Raw genomic sequence first — 20,988 nt, forward strand, 5'->3', positions numbered from 1 at the left:
GTTCTTAACGGCTATACTTTAGTTCGCAACCAGATATTAACGGAAAAACTTTGAACAGTTTATAGAAAATGGGGGGGGAGTACACCATTTTCGTGCGTTTTGACCATTGGATGCACCGTGGAGGTCACGCCATGTCGTGGGGTTTTGTGAACAAAACCGGGGCACGCCAGTTAGCTTAACTGCATGAGAGCTGCATAGTATTCAATGGCATCCCAGATTAAGAAGAACTTTATTTTGCATTTTACTCGAACTGCTGCATCGGATGTAGGGGTTGTTGTTTTTAAATTGATAAAAGTCATCCTAGAACACCGTAGCACGGGGCCGCCCATTGAATCACTTTGTGCCGCAGGGCAGTTGAGGGAGCCCCAATTATCGAATAACGCAATACAAGGCTGTTAACATCGAGATGATGCACAAGAAAAGGTCGATAACATACTATATCAACCGAAATCGAGTGGTTCGGCCTGGCCCTGTCTCTTAAGCACTTGACTGCCGCATAAGCCCTCGGGGGAGTAGTATTTCAGCAGTGGAGGCACTGCACCGCATTCTCTAAAGTTTTTCGTACCAAATTAAACCTGCCTTGACACCGTAAAGGAAAAAGAACGCCAGCTGCTGTTGCTACTGGGGGGGGAATGGGCGAAGTGAACTGCGAAGGGTGCAGCTCTACGCTTCTTGCATGTACTCATAGGTGCAATCTCATTGATCTGCACACGATGGAAGGCTGTCTTTCAACATAAACTCAAATTCGAGCGTGTCCTTCCACATCTCCGCCGACACATTCGCACCCTCTCTCTGTACGGCAGCTGCGAAGATTCATATGTTGCAACACTGTCGAAAACTACTGAAGTGAAGGTTGCTTTGCTAACTCGCTGTCACTTCATACCACGTAATATTGAAACGCCCGTTGAGGTCATGGACCGGTGCAGTTCTTCAAATTTGGCAGTTTACTTGCTGACTGATTGCACCTCGCGGGGTGTGTGCCTTTATTGGGTGTTACCGAATAAACTCCCGTGCGCCTTACTGCTGTTTCGATGTCGTCGCTAGACTTCTGTCCGGCATGACGTGCAGTAAGTTGTGCATGCGAAGTTATCCGTCACTGGAGTATCGGTGCATCGTATTACACTCAACGCTGAAGTGTCCCAGCGAGCCAACCAGTTCGACGTATGGTAGCAAGCGCATAGTGAGCAAGACTAGGTAAGAAGGTCGCGTAGGATTGAGTAATTTTGCATTGCGAAGAGTTTCTATAGAGCAAAAGCAACTTGAAAGACGAGATCTGGTGCGCAGTATTGGTGCCGCTGCCTATGCATCAGGGATATGTGCGCAACCCCTAGTTTGCAAGCTCTATACAGCACAGAGGCGGCAAAATCGTGTAGATTTTCTTGGGATTATGCAATACATACGAAAGTGAACATATTTCTCGTCGTGAGAAGCGAGTGGACTGTACGCCAACCAAGGGAACGCCACAGCACTCTGCCTAGCAGCACAGTGCCTCAGGTACAGATGAGAAGGAAACCCGATGCAAACGAGCAGATACGCTCAAATTGTAGCTTATATAATGCGCAGTATGCATTGGTTTGGGCCTGAATGCGTGTTGCAAGCGACGCTTGCTGCCAACGTGGAAAAAATCATTCTTATAATGGGCATACACTGCCAGCAATTTTGCGTTTTTCCAGTGCATGCACAACACATACATTCTCTGGCACTATTCAGGGCAACGCTGGTTTAAAAAATTTAGAAATTCCTGTTCTTGTGGGCTCATGTATCTGCGTCCCGCTGCGGGAAAGCGCTATGCTCAGAGCTGCCATTCTTGGTATGGTGGCACAGGAGTACACTACTGGTGCTGGCGCTGCCACAACATTTTCATGCGAGCGAAGGCATCCTAAAGTCAGTTGAATGATTGGCTTCATGAAGTAAAAACGCATCGCGCTACGAAGATTCCCACACTAACTTACCCCCTTGCTTAAGGGCCACGTTCCTGCTTAACGGGGTGTGCTTCCGGTACATCCTGGAAGAAAATGACGCTTCGCTCTCGTAGCGTATTAAGTTCTCGACTAAGTGCATTAATCAGTTCCGTATTTTTACGGAGTCGCATCTGCATCTGGGACACCATCCGTATTTCATCTGCTGGCTCCCAAGAAGCTGAACCATTCCTTCCAGCGGCGTCTGCCAAAGGAGCCCAATAATGCACAGGAGTTACACAAGTGTTTAAAGCAGTCCTATGTAGAAAACGGCGGTCACAGCATGAACTTGAGGGCTCTTCAAGGGGTGTTTGCCAGTGCATGATTGTTTTGTAGTCCCTGCAAAGGCAAAAGCTGCAAGACCTGCCCTTCTGGCGCAAGTTATATTCGTCCTACTGAACGTACACTTGTTGGACTGCTTTTCCTGAGCACGACGAAGGCCGACAACTCGCTGTTTAAAGTTTCGGTTCTGGTTGACACGCTCTAGCTGACGCTCTGTTCGTTCTATTGCGATTTCCTGTGAACCAGCGCGCGTCTCACCGCAGTCATATGCAGTAGTGCGAGAAAAGCTTTCCTATTTTATCAAACTTGGTTCTCAGCTTTGCCCCCAGCAACAGTTCAAATGCGGTCGCAGGTTGCTGGCAAACGGTATGTCCTAAGTCACCAGGAGGCCGTCGTAGCACCAGTATGTACGCTTGCCTTTTGCACCTGCCCTGTGCTTAGAAGCATATGCCATAGAACATACCCGCTGTTTAATCTCAGCTGTTACTGCAGCTGACCGTTTTTCGAGCTCAGCTCGCGCCTCCTCAAGCCTTTCAAGTTGAACCTCACTTTCTTGAGCATCCTTAAAGCCATCTGTAGCCAGCTGAGAAACCCACTGGTGGCCACTCATTTCCTTTTGTTGTTTCGGTCCTACGACCGAGCAATTAGCTGGCATACCGCCTCCTGAAAAACAACGATTTCGCTGAGACAGAATTCGCCGAAGGAGCCTGTCTAAAGTTGTTTCGGTTCGCAGCTGACTGTTGTCCAGTTGTGCGGTGCCTTAGGCCTTATGGCATTTGTAACTGTAAGCATTTTATTCGGAATGCTAGCAGCAGTGGAGGAGCTGATAGTTGCTCTCTCGATACAGTAGCAAGTTAACCGCAGTTGCAGTAAAAACGCGAAGGGGCATAGCGAACGCAGCTCAGCAGAACAAGGAGGCCTACCTGGCATCTGTAAAATCCGTTGCATGCTCCTGGTAATGCGAAGAAGATGAACATCTTTTGTCCTCTCACTAACATCTTTCGCCTCGAGCTCCAGTAAACGCGTTCGCCATTGTATTGCTTCCACTTGCCGGCGGAGTGTCTGAGATATTTAGGACGTACAGACCAGGGCCTGACGTTCATCCTAACCCTCTGTAAATGCATTGACAGGCATTTTTTGTCTAACGGACAGATGCATGGCTCCGTAGGGGGGCCCTGACCTTAATAGCTTGGAGGATCCTTAGCTTTTGGCGCCCGCTGGCGATGATATCTTGCTTATAGCTATCCACTTCCCTTTGGCTAACGAGGCAAGAGTCCGAAAAGTCGAAAGGCTCGCGAAGCGCAACGATTCGTGAAGGAAGCTCTCCCACAATCCCCCTTTTGACCCTCAACAGCAGGTCGACGTCTCGCTGCGCTTTTTCGAGGGCTTCTGAAGAGGCTTCTAGCTGGAGACGAAGAGCTGATTCCTCGGTCTGGCTTAGTTCTAGCCTCTGCAGGCACAATTTCGAGGTAGCGATCGACGTAGCGCACTTCCATTTTGTACCTTTTACCGCGGACATAGTGTCAGCTGCACCATAACCTCTGCAATTGACAAATTTAGTACGCAGCAGGCACCAAGTACCGTCTTGAGACGTGTCAGCTTCTGTTGCTCAGCGTCTGCTGCTTCAGAGGCAAGGACAAGCCGTCGCTGGGCATAGGCATTATCACGGGATGCCTCTAGAAGCTTGCAGAGTGGACCATCCGACCAACTGGCGAACTCCGCCTGAAACAGGCAAACCTGGTAGATTGGAAGTCCCTGCACTTCGTTAGCCTTTCACTTGCTTTAAAAGTGGCTCCGTATGTTCATAATCTACTCCAAAACTAGAGGATTGTCGCCTGGTTGCGAACTTCCGCCGTGATTACACAGACAGTCACCTGCTCACCTTCAGTGAGCCAACTGCCATATCCAAGCGAGAGCTCAAGGCTGCACATTCTCTCCTGAGAGCCTGCTCTGGTTCTTCTTCTGCCTCAACAGGACCCCCTTGATTTTGAGTCCCTTGGGGTGCTAATCTGCATTCACAACTGACTGTAGTTGTAGAGTATTTGTTGAGTGCCTACCATTGATGCAACGGAGGATTTAGGCGAGCAGATACACCGTAGCACTGAAGAAGAACCTATCTGTAGTTCTGGGAACTGCACTGTCTCACGCATCGTCAAGCCGTTTACTGAGAACGGACAGCACCTCCGAAGGCAGATGCACGGTCCCAAGTGCAGCTGTTAGTGCAGCTGTTTTATCTCTGTGTTCGTGCTGGGCTGATGTGCGCTCATCCTCTAGCAGCCAACAGGAACATTGTTGTTTCTGAAGCTCTCGGTTCGTTTCCTGTATGGTTGATCTAGAGGCTTCGAGCCTCGTTCGCAACTCTTTTCCTGTCTTCCTCCATGTGGTCTCTTGGTCTATGGTGTCCGTGAGCCGTGCGCCTGCTAACTCATTGAGCAGCAACTCCTCCTCATATACCAGCCTAGCATGGTCGTACAATAGCAGAAACGGCATGAACAAATCCAACTGTCCTCTATCACACCATTGTTGATTGAAGAGGACGACGGGAAACCCGCATGGGGGCCTTCAACAAATGGAATCAGTGCTTTGCAAACAATCTGGCTGTGGATTGTAGTCGGCACAGGCTCAATTATTGGATTCTACCCTCATTCTCTGGGTTCTGCTGTCGTGACTGCTCGCCCTATTCACCCTTATTGCATGGGCTAAGCCTCGTCACATCTCATACAGCTGCTCACTTCCAGTCTGTTAGGTTTTGAAGGTCTGCACGGAGCTGAACTGCAGCGGCAGTAAGTTCGCTCCTGAATGAAAAAGTGAACGCATGTATATTTCTCCTATTTATCAGAGGTGCCAATGTCGAGTTGTGAGATTCCAGTTCACTTCATCTGTAGACACTAGGGCATTCCTCCTTTTCGCAGCTATTTTACATTTTCCCTAGCACGGTTCATTGTGTGCATCTGTTGGGTGCTTTCCCTTCGTCCCCAAAGCATATCTACTGTATCTTCCTTCGTACGTTCCAAATCACCCCTTTTGTCATCTCGGCTTATCCACAGCAGACTACATTACTACCTTCTGAACTCCCCTACCTTATTTTTTTCAGTTCCCCTTGAAGCTTTGCCCTCATTGACTCCTGTTTCTCTTTTATTATCCTTAACTGCTCTTGGTAAGCCGCAAACTTGGCAGCCTGTGCATCTGTCATCGCTTCTGGAGCAACTGTTTCCATCCATGCTTCCCTGATGCACCGGTGACACCACCAAGTTGCAGTTGAAGCAACAACGTCTCTTACGGACAGCTGTACGTGGTGCCCTCAAAACAAAAGTGCATGCTGGAAAAAGTGCTAGTTACTTCTCCAAAAAGTACACCGCATAACTGAAGTGTAGAAAGAGTATTCAATCACCATTTGTCGGCTTTGATGTCGAGTGAGGCAAATGCATTTTCGGTGTGCAGTTTCCCCCCCATCATTTTGTCAAGGGCCCTGCGGGCCCCTGAATCTGTCGGATTGGCTCCTCTTGCTGCTGATGTTGTCCCATGATCGCCTCCGGAAGCCCCTGATCTAATTGGCTCCTTCAGCGCACTTTCCTAAGCGCCAAGAGGCAAAAAAGGGAGCAGCGGTAGCACCGCATCTCCTCCCTGCATGGCCCCTCTTGTGAACGGGCAGCAGTTCATAATTCCGATGATGTAGACGGCAATACCAACGTCGTCTATGCTCCATAATTTGCTCACCAGGTCTTTTACAGCGTCGGGAATGCAGGGTACTGACATCTCTGGAGCTGAAACATCAGCAGCCTCGTTCAGTTGAGCTGCGCATTCCCTTGCCTTAAGAGCTTGCTGCTGCATTTTGTCTATTTTTCGAAGGATACCTCTACTGCACTCCTCAAGCTGTCGATTGAAAGAAGCTTGGAGCTGCGCGAGCATGTATCAGGCTGACAACAAGTCTTAACAGTAGCGTGAACACTCGGCTAAACTGTCTTCGCTCCCATGGTTTAGAACATTGAGCGGGATTGCTAAGCATAACATTTGATTCAGAAAGTAACAATAAAGCTAGGCCGTCTGCACCATTTAGACCAGGACCGCCTTTCTGTTACTCGAGGCAGGCATCTGTCATGCTTTCCCACCTCAGCCGATATCTCGCGTAGAATCCAGAACTGTATACGGCGTGAGGCATCGGATGATATCAGTAATGGACTTTGTAGCATCTTGCTGAGGCTTTTTAGGGGTTCCTGAGAATATATCAAGCCCCGACGGTTGGCGGTTTCCGGTCCGCTTGAGGCTTGTTGAGCAGGAATCGCCGCTTCTTGTAGGACCCCCGTAGCTTCCTTACAACCTACACATAGGTCTCGGCATACTAAACGGGTATTCAGTTCGGGTAACGACGCGCAGCAGTCCATTTGTGGTGCATGCAAGACGGGTTTTCAGCAACTGCCTCCCACGCAGACACAACTTGCCAAAACAGTAGGTCACGTGGATGATCTTTGTCACCATGTGTTTCATCTGAGGTATGGTAAAAGGCCAGGTATTCTTGCGCGTTTCTTCCGAATCCTTCGAGAGGAGGTGCAAGGTCCTCTTTTTGCATGTCTAGCATTGACTCATGGACTGAGGTCACTCTCCTTATCCATTCACCCTCCCTCAGCTGAAGCTTCCTGAAATAAGGCAGAACCAAAAATTGCCCCGCTCTGAATGAAATTCTGTATTCGACGCGAGGCGCAACCTGACGTGACGAAGATGTAGGACGCCTACATCTGTGGTTAATGCACGGTTGCAACGGCAAAGCATTTTGCGCTGTAGGATGTCAACGAGCCCAAATATTTTTGACCACGATGAATGTGTTAAGTCTCTGAACTTTCCTCAGAAAAAGAACTTTCTTGGACAACGCTTTTTCTCTTGGCTTCCGCCGAAAGGAGAGGTAGGCTTTTGCATTGATCGTTTCTCCGGGATTTTCAGCAGCAATGCTTAGCTCCTTTGGCGCAGTGAGGATTGAAGCTTGTAAGTGCTGCACCAAGTTTTGATGAAACGCGACAAACGCATGCTGAAGCAGCAGCAAGTGCTGCTGCTTTTCCTTCTGGCTCGCTGAGGCTCGTTGGTTAGCGAGCAGCCGGACAGCCGCATCCACTTTTTCTGCTTCTCCTTCCAGGCCGCGAAGAGCAGGCGTTACCTGAAGTATCAGAAACGCCAGGATATTGCCCACCGGTGGAAGCTTGGTGGATGCCAAGGTCCTTAGGTCTTGGAAGACGAGCCCCTAAAAGCATCTTTGTTTGAATAATGGTTGTGCTAGGTGTAGCAGAATATCCTCACTGCAACTCTGCCGAGAAGAGCCTGAAGGTCTCCCTTGATATTTTCTTTTTCTTGTAGTATAGCGTCAAGCTGCTGTTGCACATCGGGAGTCATTGATATCCGGCGTTTCAAATAGAGGCGCGACTTCTTCGGTGACAATGAGAGATTAGGCGGGCCCTCGTTATGGTCTTCTCGGGTTCCTGAATACTGGAGGAGTTCTCCTGACAGTGGGCCAGATTTAGGAGCAGCTGTGCTGCACGCAGATGTTCCCCAAAACAGCTGCTGGGGGGCTGGTTCTAGCCGCTACACCGGACAATTCACGACTGTGGAGAATGTAGGTTTGTTTAGACAACAACAGCAGGTCATCTATCGCCACGGAGATCGGCTGCCACGATCGTGTTAAGAGACTGGTCTTACCAGGAAAACTCCAACTTAAATGACGCGTGGGGCGATGCACATCCAGTATGCAGTCCTGGCTGTTCTGTGCCGTCTGCTAGCAGCCGCAGTTGTAAGATGCCAGGTTCGCCTAATATAGCAACAGGCACAGGTCCACCGTCTACTCGTGCCGTTATGATGAATGGAGAATAAATTCGACGGAAGCTTCCAGTAGAGATAGATACGGGCGCGGTAGTTGGCGGTAGTACTCTTAAGGTGTTCCCCGCCGCCTGGCTATGTATTTTCCTGTCGGGAAGAAGCGAGCGCGAGAGGGGGGTCTGCAACAATCCTGGCTCCAGGAGCATCTCAAAGAAGCTCCCATCCACTTGCAGAGCCAACAGATGAGCTGTAGTCTGTGCAGTGGAGGTGCGTTCCTTTCTTTCTGCATCTGTCGCCGTGTCGCAGCTGTAACAAAGGAGTTGGACACGTTGTATCGGAAGATTTCCGAAAGAGACGCAAGTAAGCGGTGTGGTAGCTGCAGCAGCAGCAAAACCTGCAACGCAGCTGTAAGATTCACTGAGAAGGTCTTGCGTACAGAATACTAAAACCCCTCCAAATGCGGTGCCGACAGCTAGTAGGGGGCCTCGACTGGCAACACAAACTGGTGTTACACTCAACCGACTGCAGCAAGTCTGAAGTACAACGAAGCCGCACCAGAGTGAGCAGAACTTTAGCAGTGAGAGACTCGTTTGTCTTAAAGAATGCTGGAGCAAGTATCTGGCAACATCTCATTATGTAGGGTGTATCCACTGGAAAGAGGTTTCTTCTGGGGTTTTCATTCAGGCTTGACCACACGTGGCAGTCAGGTTAAATTCTGAAGCAGATGTCCATTTCGCTTGTTGCGGCCACAGCTGTATGGATCGCCGGAAAGGCCTACTTGTGGGTGGCATGAGGTCGCATCGCCATTAACGTGGGGCGCGAAGAAGGCAAGGCCACTGAGTGGGGCGCCGGAAACAGTCGTTACGAAACCAAGCGCAAATACACCAACAGGAGCTTCACAGTGAGATTTCTTTTGTTCGTTATGGGGCTGGAGTGTCTGCCACATCTCAGATCCCTTGTCCAGCCAACAACCGCTACACTCGGGAAGCCGAAGACGCCCAGGCGATATGCTTTCTTTTGTCGGCATTGACTGCAGGCGGGCAGACAGATAAGCTAGACAGCAACTGTTCTATTCCCTTTTGCTATGCTAGTTGCAAACACCTAATATTAAATACCGCAACGATCTAACAAACGAGTTGCATTACGGTAGACGAGTTCTCGGCTAGCCAGGAAGGCAGGAAGAACCTCTTCAGGACGGTCACGGCGAAGCCCTCCGGAGCATTTGTATTGTCTTTTTCAGTGTGTGCCGGTAATAAAAAGAAGGTCACCTCCCCGCTGGAGCAAACTGCAGCCCACGCGACATCATCGAGCCTCCCAGTTGCACCAGGAAGATAGCTCTGGTTCATTCGTGACAAAGCAGTCGATATGCCTATAATCCTCACTCCCACCAGACCTTTTATTGGATCTTTCGATACCCTACATTTCGCAAAAGGCGCAAAACTGCGTGGGTAGGGAAGAGCTCTTCGTAGACTAAATTCTGGTGCAGATATTGTGATTTTTTAACGAACGGCACAGTAGCATTCTGGTTGACCCACCGGCATCTCTGCCGGACACAGCCGTCTTCTGTCCAGGCAACTGTGCCATCTGCAAAACCTAGGAGGCATCGTTGATCCTGGTTCTCTTCTGGCCTATGTTCGCTGCCACTTGCGCAGTCCGTTGTGTACCCTAGGCAGCTGATGGGCATCCCAGTATGGATGCATTTACACAGTTTGGAAGACACCTTTAGAACTTCTTTTTCCCTTTCTGCAGATATCTTCCACTCCCTACAGCGTTACATGCTCGACACCAGCGTCATCGAAGTATCATGCATGTCCATGAAGTTCCAACTATCCTATGTGAAGGAATTCCTCTTATATGCCTATCTAAAAGGAAAGCGGCGTCCTTCTGTGGGCCAGCAACGGAAGCTAATCCCCTTGGTGATCTGGAGATGGTGTGGCAAAGATGATTGAAACTTTTTGTGGCCTCTGGGGGGATCTCAAAACGCTTCATCAATGCGAAGATGTTCCTTACGTGACTGTTCCGGATGCATGTGCTGCCATCATAAGCAGGCTTAGGTGACCGGGATCGGAGGAATCACAAGCAAGCGTCATGCCGACCAGCCCGCCGAAAAAGCCACCGCAAATAGCAGGTATCCAGCTCAGCTCACTGCAGGGTGGGAGCAAACAAACTGACGAGAGCTACTTCACAATTCTATACTAGTTTCATCAAATGTGTGACACGCCTTTGCAGAGTGTGAACATCCTCACTTTCGTTCGTCCCCATCAGAATCGTCCGTCGCAGGGGATTTATCAATCTCTTGCGGGCTGTTGCGCCTACCCCATACTTCGGCCTGAAGTAAAAATAGTATCAACGCAGTAGCAAAGAATACAGAATCCGGATCACAATGAAATTCAGCAAAAGCTGCGACAGTTTGCCTTGAACTCATTACTGAAGTACTAAAGACCCTCTGGCTCCTCTGTAGCTCAGAAATAGTTGCATGCAAATCTCAGAAAGAGTATGAGGGAGAAACATCAGCCACGCGGCAAGTAGAAACGCCAGGTATTGTTACGTTCCGGACACACCCGAATATGTCGCTCTTTGGAGAGGCTCCACATGCAGCCTGCAGCATCGGAAAGAAGGAGCGGGGCGAGCTCGTCACTGCGGCTGTTGAGAAGTCGTAGACACCCCGCAGTCCTAAATTCAAAAATCATCAAGCCGGATGATTCCAAAGGACTAAAATGGACTCAAACGGCGCATATGTTGTGCTTCCCCATCCGCGGAACTGGGTGTTTTGTTATAGCTCTCTGGAACGCTCACCTGCTTGGAGCACCGTAGTCGCGCATGCCAACTGCTGTGGGGAGGTCAACACGAGTTTGGCGTTCCAGCAGAAGCAGTGGAGCAGAAAATCCACTAGGGGGGAATAAAGTGAGGTAATTTCCCCGAACTGAACTCGGTTTCACAAACGAAGCAGGGCTCGCTTTTGATTTGTCCTGAAGTAGCCGAGTGAGAATCGCCTTGAGCTCTTTCTGTTGGCCTCCCTGCATTGTTTCAGAAGCCGCAAAGTTGAGCACGCCAAGTCTCAACGATGAGAAAATAACTTGCGTCTGTCCCAAACGCTCATGCATCGCTACGACGTTGTCTACGTGATCAGTAGTATATAGGCAGATGGTTCATCATTCCTTTAACGCCCCCGTTCCCCGAAACAGCAAAGCCCCATTCTGATTGCTGGGAACACGCCCCATCATTCCGGTTGGTGCAGCCAACTTACTTCTGCGTCTTGAATTAGTCTTCCGACTATTCCTTGGTTAAGCTTGTAGGTATGTAGAACTGATGATTCTGTTAACCCGAACAGCATGCCCGTCCCGTCCTCCGCTGATAGTGATATGTACCTTTCCTCTGAGTTACTGGCCCACGCAAGGAAAGGCCCGCCGGCCCCTAGATGCCCTACTCCGATTGCAAGCAACATTTTGTTGCTAAATGACATAAAAAGAAAACTATGATTAATGCTGTTCTGACTCCCCTTTGCAGTAGGGGCAATCCAGCATGCCCCGAAAATTGCTACGTCTTGCCCAAAGCCGAGGGGGTCACCGTGATTTACTGGGAGCAGTAGCCCAGAAGTTACAATTTTGTCTTCGTTGCTCTGAAGTATCTGCAGGACCATCAAGTTAGTTTCGGAAATGACGGCAAAGATGCCGCTATTTCCGGCCAGTAGCCTTGTGGGGGAGGAGGTCGAGTCCTCCCAGTCCAATAGATGAGAAGCTTGAACTTTTCCATCAAACGCATTCAGAACTGTAACATGATATACCTTGGGATGAAATTGTGCTTGCTGCCCCTTCGTCGTCCTCAATCCAGAAGACAGGCAAAATAATCGGCGCCCGCATGGTGAAAATTCGAGAGAGAGAACCTCCGTTGGGCTTGCAGTAGTGAGTAGATGCCTCCACGCGCACTTTGGAGGACTGGAAGACAGCTGAATGACTTTAATCCTTGCCGTGATGCCCGAGGCACCGAGAGCCACAAGCTTTCTTGCGTCATGGCTAGCACAGGAGACGTATGGGCATCGGCCTGCCTGGTCCTCACTCTCCCCTGAACTGCTGGGAATATCATCTACTGAAATATATTCGGTTTCTCCGCCCAAATACGTGACTCTTAAAAACCCTCCAGAAATCTCACAGATACGACCATCAGAAAAGGAACAAAAACTTTCGGGTTTGGAACCGCAAGATAACAGCAAAAAGGGTTTTCGAGAGGTGAGGGGAGCCAACATTGCAGCAATTGGCCAGCTCAGGAGAGGAGCCAGTTACTTGGAAAGTCTCAATTCGCAACATATACCTCCTCAGAGGGGAAGTCTGAGATGGAGACAGAACCAGGAAGGGCAACGTGCACCGCACAGCAGGTAACCTGGTGTAGTGCCTAGGGTTCAGTAGCGCCTAAGGGTTCCTAAGGAGACAGATGACCCTACTTCGGCCTTGTCGTGGAGAATTCGAGCGCCCATGCATCTCCTAAACATGTAATTTCGCTACATCGCTTTGCCTTTGGACTAAAAGGCCAAATTCAGAGCGTTGAGTACGCGGTACAGGATCTGCCTTGGTCCCTAAACCCTGAACCACGGCGCCAGAATGGGCCCACCGTGACAGCAGCCCACTTTGGAGGCAGGAGTAACAATACAAGCTCTTTTTGCTTATGCGAAATTTTGCTTTTCTGGTTCAACGCTGCAGCTCCATGGATACTTAACCTGTCTACCGACGGTCGACTGGATAGAGCCTTTGAGCAGCATAGCTCAACTTGTTCCTTGAAAGACTAGAGCAGGTATTCAGAGATAAACAACTTTGCGTGTAAGCACGAACTTTTTTTTTATGTTGTGTAAAAGCAGAAATACGCGGAAGTCAACGATTGCTTAGGGGGACACGGAGGCAGCCCTCGAAGGTGACCTCTGTCGAGCTGATAGCAACTAGTTCGCCTCCGAATATCGTGCGTATGCTGCAGTCGGATCTAGTTGTATCCGTGCCGAAGGAGTTCTGCAAAAATGGGGAGTGAATGGATGGGACTGTCGGCGTAAATGCTCGGCTGAGTTCACCGGTCGGTTGTGGTCGAGCCCTCTTACGGTTCGAGACATCTCTGAGCGCTCACTGGCATGTAGGTACTCTGCAGTCAAACGTCCCGTCAAAAGCAGTGAAGAGTTTACCTGGACTCAATATCTGCTTCAAAGGTTGTTCCGTTTGCTGGACACTGGACAGATGATGACAAAGTTGAGAACTACATCCGGCCCTCGCAAATCTGCTGGGAGCTCGTTACCGTCAACTTCGGCATATTCCGCCGCCTACGCTCTCCCTTCATGCACTGCCATGGTGTTGCTCTAACTGAATGACCTTACTGCCTGGCATTCGTTAGGCAGCTCTTCCAACGTTAGATTCACCCTCTTCAGGAAAATGCCTCGTACTCCTATTGTTGCACGGGTCTCGTTGATCTACGCATCATAGGAACTGGCCCTCCGCTTTGTAAGAGACAACTGTCAACAAAGACTCCGGGGATTGCTTCGGCTAAGCGGCTAAATACTGCATTGAATACAGCTAAGGAGCAGTGGTCGCTGCTTTCGTTTCTCATTCTCCTCGTTGATAAGCTGATACCACCAACTAGGTCAACCACACAATGCATGATGTCTCCGTAGCGCAATGGCGTATAGGTACGTGGCTTCTAGTTGCAGCTGGTAGTACTGCGGCAGCGTTACATGCAGTGTGCACTGCAGGAGCGCCACCGCAGGTGACAAGTTATTCATGTCCTCACATTTCATCTGGAAGCACGTTGCTTTTGAATACCGGACGATCAGCGCAAGAGTATGGATGACAGACGGCAGCACCTGCGTCGTCTGTTGACAATAGCAATGTTCCAGAAGATTGGAGCAGTATTACATCCTCAGACATGGCAAAAAGATCAAAATCCAGCTTGCAAGTGTCAACTAAAGCCATATTACGTACTTGAAAATCTAAAGTAGTCTATATCTGGCTGCGAGACCCCGCAGCACTCTCACCACACCTATGTGTGCAAAACGTTAGCGCCTTCTCTGCGAATTTAATTGTTGTATCCCGCTGTTCATCGCCTTAAACTGCTTAACAGATAGAATGTGCAGCATTTAATGAACACCATGCGTGGATGGGCAGTATGGACTCAGCACGCTTATTGCGCTCTCTACACAAATGTGGGCTGCGGGCTCGCGCCACCGCTTTAGATTCCCGTTGCTGCACCCTTCAGTAATTGCCCCCCTGTTGACGGATCTAGCTATGATAGACGTTTAGACTCAAGCTGATTGTTGAGAGCCCTGCCCCAAATTGTTTAGGGGGGTCAGCGCAGCGTAGTTGTGACGTTTGTAAAGATTGTCTCTGTGTGCAGCGCCTGAGGGATTGGGATGTTACACCGGTGTAACCTGTAGAGCAGGTTTAAATTCAGTAGTTTGATCTTAAATGTGAGTGCAATGACCCGCACTATGTGTAATCAGTATCTCTTCAAAAAGCATGCAATAATCCTCACAGGGGCTCGAATGCTTCCAAGCCCCGCAGCGTGTCCGCTTGCAGCGCTGCCGTCGAATTATATAAAAGGTTGTCCACTCAGCAGTACAATCATACACATTTGCGTGAGCATTGGTGCACCCATATGCCACAAGGCGGCACTTGAAATGTGCTCACGAGTGCTTGCTTTTGGCAGCTAAGCAAAGTTCGTGATGTTTTGAAGCCACTAAAAGATGAGCATATTGAAAAGTAAACAAAACAAGCCGGTGGTTGAAAAGCTTTCTCCTGGTGTCATCTAAAGTGTGATGTCCTGTCGAAAGGCGGAAGGTCCAAGGAGGAAGCAGCTGCTGGCCTTGCAACTTAGTGACAAGAAGGCACGTTTCTCCCGGCCCATCCCTCAGTCCTGAAATTCTCGCTGGTTCGTAGCAGTTATGCTGTGAATCCATGAATGATTCACTTGTAGGTTAATTCATGCTTCGAGCAGAGACAACCACAGGCTCAACCAAATTTCAGTCGGGCTGACGAAACATCGAGGTTAACACTGAATCTCTACAAATAGTGACTTACGGGGAGGCTATAAAGGCTCGCTAGACAGTGTTGCAATATCTGCTATCCTTACCCTCTCCTAGTGCTCGCTGCAGAGTTTCAAGTGCAGCGGGCTGGGAAGCCACCGTTGGCCTGCGATGGAAACAAGACGTGTTGCATCTCCCGATCGGCTAACCCTGCCAACGCTAGATATTGAAGAAACAAGTAGCTATATGGCTGTAAACAGCTAACATATTGTTTACTGGTAGCCACAATCAGCATTTTCAGTGGAGCGCCACCGCTTTCCGTTATAGTCAACGTCAATTTTCTTACCCCATGGACCGATAAAGACTCTGCAGCATGCCCTCTAGGCATTCAGCATGATACTGTATTTCCGCATTGCAAAGTTGGCTTTCTTCGTTCGCTTCCGCTGGCTGACTCGAGGGTGCACCACCTAGCCGACGCTTCTGTATACTTGTTTGCAGCTTAAGCCTCTGCTTTATCGACCTCTGCAGCTTTTCGTCGACGCTATTGCTTTCGTTCTCCACGTCTTTTCTCTTTTCGTCAACATGCTGCAGCAGCACGTAGCAGTGTGTGCCGTGGTCACCATGGCGCTACAATAGCTTCAGCATATATTATAGATGGGTCGGAAATCCCCTCCCGAAGTAGAAGGCAGAACTAACTCTCTTGAGAGAGACTCTAGGCTCCTTTTGGGCCTTTGCAAAAGGCAAATGGCCTCTCAACTGCGAAGTTGTTTGACACACCCTTAGTCTCTCCAGAACGCGCTGATGCTCCTGCTTCGTTTGTTCCAGGCACCGCTCCTCCTTCTCGATAGCTTCTTTTAGCAAGCAGATTTGCTGTTGTTGTGTAAAAGCCATGTGATTTCTAAGGAAGAGTGCTCCTTCTTTCTCCGCTTTCTGCTCACGTAGAGCTCCGACGGCTCCGGTTTCCCGTTGAAGTCTCGAGCGCAACCGGCTGTTGGAGAGAGATACATCCCTTAAAGAAGCTTCAAGGCCTTGTACCTCTACGCTAGCGCTCTGCAGCCTGCGGTGCATTTCAGCACCCTTCCGCTGGAGCTCCTCGCGTTCCTGTAGAATGTTCGCAATATCCAGGCTTCTGTCGAGTAACTCCAACATCGGCTAGTCTTTCGAGGACGACTTGGGCAATACCGCCAGTGCGGTAGCCACGCCGTCCTTTATTGAAGAGGTGTTAAAGTCAGCTAGTTGTCGTCCTGAGCTTGAGAAGCTGTGGAGTATGCCAGAGATACCTGCCCAACCCTAATGACGTAGTAAGCCTGGGAGCGTCCTGCGCCGTCGGCCGTCTGGCTGCTCTGAGCGTAAGCCCAAACAAAAACATTTTACATAATTCCTCTATGGGGTTCGTAGAGGCCTGCAGACAGCAGCGGCGACTACCAATAACGAGTTGAGCAGAGGGCACCCTGCGCAAAACGGGGCACCTGTGTATGCCGCCTTCAGATCGGAGCAGTACCCACAGAAGCAGTAGCACGAATTGCGTTCACCCATTCACCTGCATAACGTTTTCGTATCTTGCTTCCAGCGCAGATATTTTGGATCTTCTCTCGGCCGCCTCCTTATTGAGCTTGCGTTTCTCTTCCTCCACCGCTCGCTGCGCCAGAAAACTCAAAATCTAGCGAAAGTGCATATCTAGGTGAAGGCCTGAAGAAGCTTCAACTCACCAGACAAGAACAGTACAGCTTTTACAACCAGCGAAGTAGCTAATTAGGTATTTTTCAGTGACAGCTCACCAGCTGTCCTCTAGCACCATCCAACTCCAACTCCATCGCAGCGAGGACTTCTTGCACTTGCAGCTGGTGTTGCACTTTCCTGTTTTCTGCCTCTAGAGAGGCATCCGCACACGCCTCCAATTCCTCATGCAGCCGCGTGACCTGATGATAACAGCTTAGCCATGTACTAGGAAACTCAGGGAAGCAAGTACGTAGTTTTCTCAAGGAAAAAAACCAAACGGATTTCTACTCAGAATCGTTTGCGGTTTCCACCAGCTGGAATTTTTGAAGGCATTAGAGGGTGAAATCAAAGGCCTGTGATGACCTCTAGCTTCCTGAGCGATTCAGCAAGAACCAGCTTCTCCTTCTGCTTGACAATCGTTTGTAGTTCTCGGTCAAGGGACGCGCAAGCCAGGCGAATGTCCCCAACGTTGTTAGCGCAGCGACTGTCCTCTTCATCGACCCTGGCAAGTGTCCGTTGAGCCTTCCTGCTCAACCAAATAGGATAGACGACGACTCGAGAAGTTAAAGGTAGATGATGCTACGAATTCTGTGTTGCGGATAGGATTTGTTGCAAATTTGGATTGGCCTACAATGGCAGTGGACACTTTTACCTTAATTCACCGTCAAGGTGCTTGACTTGAGAGGAGAGCGTTGACTGCTCCTCCTGTTGCAGTGTAGATTCCTATTTATTGACAGCGCATACCGACAATGCCAGTACAGGCTTGCAGGACAAATCTGAGGCGGTTATCTAATCCATACTCAGCCTAGGGCATTGGAGTGGAAGGAGGCTGATGCTTACAGCCTGTAGTTCCTTCATCTGTTTCTGGAGGGCTTTTGTCTCTGCTGCAGTTTTATAACCCGATATGCGGGAGACTCGTCGCTGCATTGCTTGGCACTGGAAGTCAATAGAATACAGCAGTTCCTGTTGTCGGCTTTTTTCTGCTTCCTGCTGTTGCAGCTGGGCCTGAAGAAGGGATCGCATGGCCAGTTTGTGCCTCCAGCTTACACTTGCAGAGCTTTTTGGGCGTTTGAACGTAAACGCAGTATACACAGACAAGCAGCTGCTAATCGCCATAGCAGAGGAGCCAGATGATGCCTTCCTAGGCGCTGCAGTATTGCAGGACAACGCCACCGTTCCTGGAGCTTCCTCTAGACGTGCAGCAGGATTGCAGGAAATCACTTCTATATTGCACGTAAGCAGATCAGCAAACCTCATGTACAAGAGTATGCGCTTAGTGTGGATGAAGAACTCAACGTTTGTGTAAATACGTCACCTTTTCACCATCTCTTCCTTACTTGAAGACTCCTCAGAGCATTTTTCGAGCTACTTAATCCCCCACGTTTCATCTTCAGTGTTGCCTTTTCCTCCGCAAGCTTTTGCGCGACTACAAAGAGAGCGTCTCTGCTTGACTTGACCCGTTGTTGCAGCTGCTGCAGCCGGGTAGCCACCTGAGTATGAAAGGCTTCTCTTGCATCGCCCGCCTCCCCAGCCGACCGAACGTTCTCTTGTTCCTTGGCTAGTTTTCTCTGCGCTGCCTCCTTTTTTTTATTCGTGGAGTCTAGTCGCTGCTTCTGAACAGCGAGGCTCTCGTGGAGCTCGACTAGCTGCCCTTTTGCGGTCTTCCCTCTGGTTGCAGTAGCGGAGAGCTGTCCTCTTAGACCGGCCACCTGCAAAAGTACAATTTCGAAGATACGTTTGGAAGCTTACTGCATCCATATTGATTGCAAAAACTCATGCGGTTTGCAACGTCCTGGATTGCACCAGTTCTGACAGGTTGTTGAATCTGCCAGTTCCGGCCTTTCAAAGGCAACGGAAGCAAGAAGAATAAACTCTAGCTCGTACTCTCCAGTAAACTCCCGAATCGATCACTGCTGTCTATTTGCGCTCAGTGTTCTTAACAAAAGGTATCCGTTCCTTAATAAATGGCCCGCTGGTGTATCCATCGGTTCAGGCTGGGTGTCAAAGAGTGTCGCAGTGAGCCCGTCACATCCCTGCTAACCTCTTCCGTCAATTGGCTAACAGCCATTGTTGCAGTGGAGTAGGTCGACCTGCACTGAGTTAGCTGTTGCTCTAAGCTAGCTATTCCCCCTTGAAGCTCCTTATTTTGGCTCTGTTGTCTGAGGGCGAATCCCTTGGCAGCCGCTGCTCACACACTTGCAGAGCTGAAGAGAGTGTTGTAGGATGAAGAACGCATGGCAGATGCCAGCGAGTACTACAAATACACGGGCAACTCACGCAACGCAGGCTACTGGTGCAGATCTGGTGAAGGCCAACGCAAGCTCAGTGTCTAGCAGCTGTTGCTACCTAGCTTCTCCAACTGTTGCTTCAGTCTTAGTTGCGCCCTTTCAAATGCACGGGTTGATCGCTCAATGCGGGAATCGCTCCTCCACATCTCTTCTAGAGTAGTTTCTCTGTCCACAGAAGGTCCAAATTAAAGTTCGCACCGATCCCTCCATCAACATAAAAGGGGAACGTCTAACAATACAACACCATGTTTTTTCTCATCGGCAGCTCAAGAGGGCATTTAATATGCAGGCTCTTTGGCCTCACCCCTGAGCGATCAGAAGTGCTCTGTCTTTCTGCTGCTCGGCAAAGTACTCTAAAGACCGCTGAAGCTCTGCCCTTGCAGCACGCGCTGCGGTCTGCTCTTCCTGTAGGCGTTTCTTTGCCTCAGTCACTTCCGCAGAAGCCTTCTGTGCCTGTGCCATTAGGCCTGCAGCTCGCACGTCGTCTTTTTTCTTGAACTCGGCGATGCAAGCCAGGTCTTCCTAAAGGACCCCGAAACAGCACATGGTACCGTGTGTTCTACTTTGCCTCCGAACTCCAGCAGAGAAGTTGCACGAAATGCGGTTTGAAGCGAACGGCACGCAGAAGCTGCCTAGCAAGGGATTCTTATCGGAGCAGGCAGTATTTGGCGTTTTAGACCATATACTTAAGTCCACTTCGCTCCAGCGGACAAAATTATGCATTCCCGGGTGCGATGTCTCATTTTGGTATTCGGTGCTGGCGCCCGTCTCACTTCTTTTTGGTGGGCAGCCGAGCGCCATTGGGCAAGTTCCTCTTCATTCCACTTCATCTGCAGTTTGAAGCAATCCATTTGTTCCTGTCCCTTAGCAACGTCAAGTTGCAGTGCCGTGAGTCTAGATTGGAGATGCTGCTGCTGCTGCTGGTGTTGCTGCATCTCGCTTCTGAGCTTGCTGGCTTGGCGAACCGCCACCCCCTCCATGTGTTTGTCGCTGTTTATGTGGGCTTCCTTTGCAGCCACGAGGTTTTCTAAATGGTCTGCCTCGGCTTTCAACTGCTGCAGATGTTGCCGCATGAGCACTACTCGCTCAGCTTTCTGCCCAAGCTCTGTTCCTTGTCTGGACAGTAGTCGTTCCTTATCCCGTATCTCGCCATGCAATGCGATGCTCTCCTCGTCAGCAAACGCAGGCAAGTCATCTTCCTCCTCTACAGTTGTGGATTCGGCGTCCTTCGGTTCAGAGTCGGACTTATATACGTCAATGTTCCGTAATTGTGTGCCTGCTGCTGCAGGCAGTCCCATGTGCGTTTCATCGAGGTGTCCTCCTGTCTCCATGGCTGCTGCTGCTGTTTCCGCTGCTGCTGATAGAAGTGCAGCTGCAGTTTCCGACGCTAACGCTGCAGTGGTCGAGATGCCCCTGCTCGCCATTGCACTTGCTGCTGAAACGGCCGGGCCGACAGCGGTGCCCGTAGTGTCCGACATTGTCCGGCAAGGAATCTCTAACGTGGGAGCCGACAAAATCTCATTATGTGCGGCGTATGTTGCCTTAGGTAAAGCCTCCGCACCCACTTCTTCCGTCTTTGCTATCTCCAGGGAGCCGCCAACTGCTGATTGTGCCCCGAACTGCCGTGTTGTGCTGTTGCCGCCAACTGCTGATTGTGCCCCGAACTGCCGTGTTGTGCTGTTGAACATCCGCGTATCCGCCTCCGTGATAGCAGATGCAGCTGCACTTCAGGCAAGCTTATTTACTAATTCAATAGTAACGGAAGTGTCTGTTTGATCTTCCGAAACATCTCTGCCCACTTTCGATGGGTGTCGTTGCAGATCCGCCGTTCGCCGGGTCAATTAGTTTCGCTGGTCCTGCAAAACCTCGAAATTATTTAGCAGAATTCGGCAAATCAAGCTCATTTGCCTCGAATTTNGTATCAACTAGTAGGGTCGTCATGCAAGCGCAT

The 20,988-nt window shown here is 49.9% G+C and overlaps 3 protein-coding genes across 3 annotated transcripts; all 3 read right to left on the reverse strand.

Annotated features, from left to right (window-relative positions):
* Positions 1 to 2,613: 2,613 nt before the first annotated feature.
* Positions 2,614 to 6,149, reverse strand: EMH_0021900 (uncharacterized protein; the record flags this gene model as incomplete). The annotated part of the gene is made up of 10 exons (XM_013496248.1): positions 2,614 to 2,903; positions 3,164 to 3,251; positions 3,421 to 3,690; positions 3,822 to 3,962; positions 4,123 to 4,249; positions 4,387 to 4,698; positions 4,973 to 5,035; positions 5,321 to 5,467; positions 5,632 to 5,813; positions 5,958 to 6,149. The coding sequence occupies 10 exons, from the start codon at positions 6,147 to 6,149 to the stop codon at positions 2,614 to 2,616; spliced, it is 1,812 nt and encodes a 603-aa protein (XP_013351702.1).
* Positions 6,150 to 7,023: 874 nt separating this feature from the next.
* Positions 7,024 to 11,062, reverse strand: EMH_0023020 (uncharacterized protein; the record flags this gene model as incomplete). The annotated part of the gene is made up of 8 exons (XM_013496249.1): positions 7,024 to 7,386; positions 7,527 to 7,758; positions 7,923 to 8,345; positions 9,575 to 9,802; positions 10,050 to 10,184; positions 10,286 to 10,368; positions 10,601 to 10,712; positions 10,836 to 11,062. The coding sequence occupies 8 exons, from the start codon at positions 11,060 to 11,062 to the stop codon at positions 7,024 to 7,026; spliced, it is 1,803 nt and encodes a 600-aa protein (XP_013351703.1).
* A 4,043-nt stretch (positions 11,063 to 15,105) lies between these two features.
* EMH_0024130 (uncharacterized protein) lies at positions 15,106 to 20,725 on the reverse strand (the record flags this gene model as incomplete). The annotated part of the gene is made up of 13 exons (XM_013496250.1): positions 15,106 to 15,196; positions 15,377 to 15,615; positions 15,727 to 16,131; positions 16,311 to 16,373; positions 16,571 to 16,669; positions 16,809 to 16,949; positions 17,113 to 17,275; positions 17,402 to 17,472; positions 17,590 to 17,754; positions 18,087 to 18,458; positions 18,791 to 18,908; positions 19,342 to 19,559; positions 19,811 to 20,725. 13 exons carry the CDS (start codon positions 20,723 to 20,725, stop codon positions 15,106 to 15,108), a joined length of 3,060 nt encoding a protein of 1,019 aa, XP_013351704.1.
* Between the last annotated feature and the right edge of the window lie 263 nt (positions 20,726 to 20,988).

Source organism: Eimeria mitis, genomic scaffold (assembly GCF_000499745.2).
Source record: "Eimeria mitis Houghton genomic scaffold, Emh_scaff2, whole genome shotgun sequence".
Lineage (NCBI taxonomy): Eukaryota > Apicomplexa > Conoidasida > Eucoccidiorida > Eimeriidae > Eimeria > Eimeria mitis.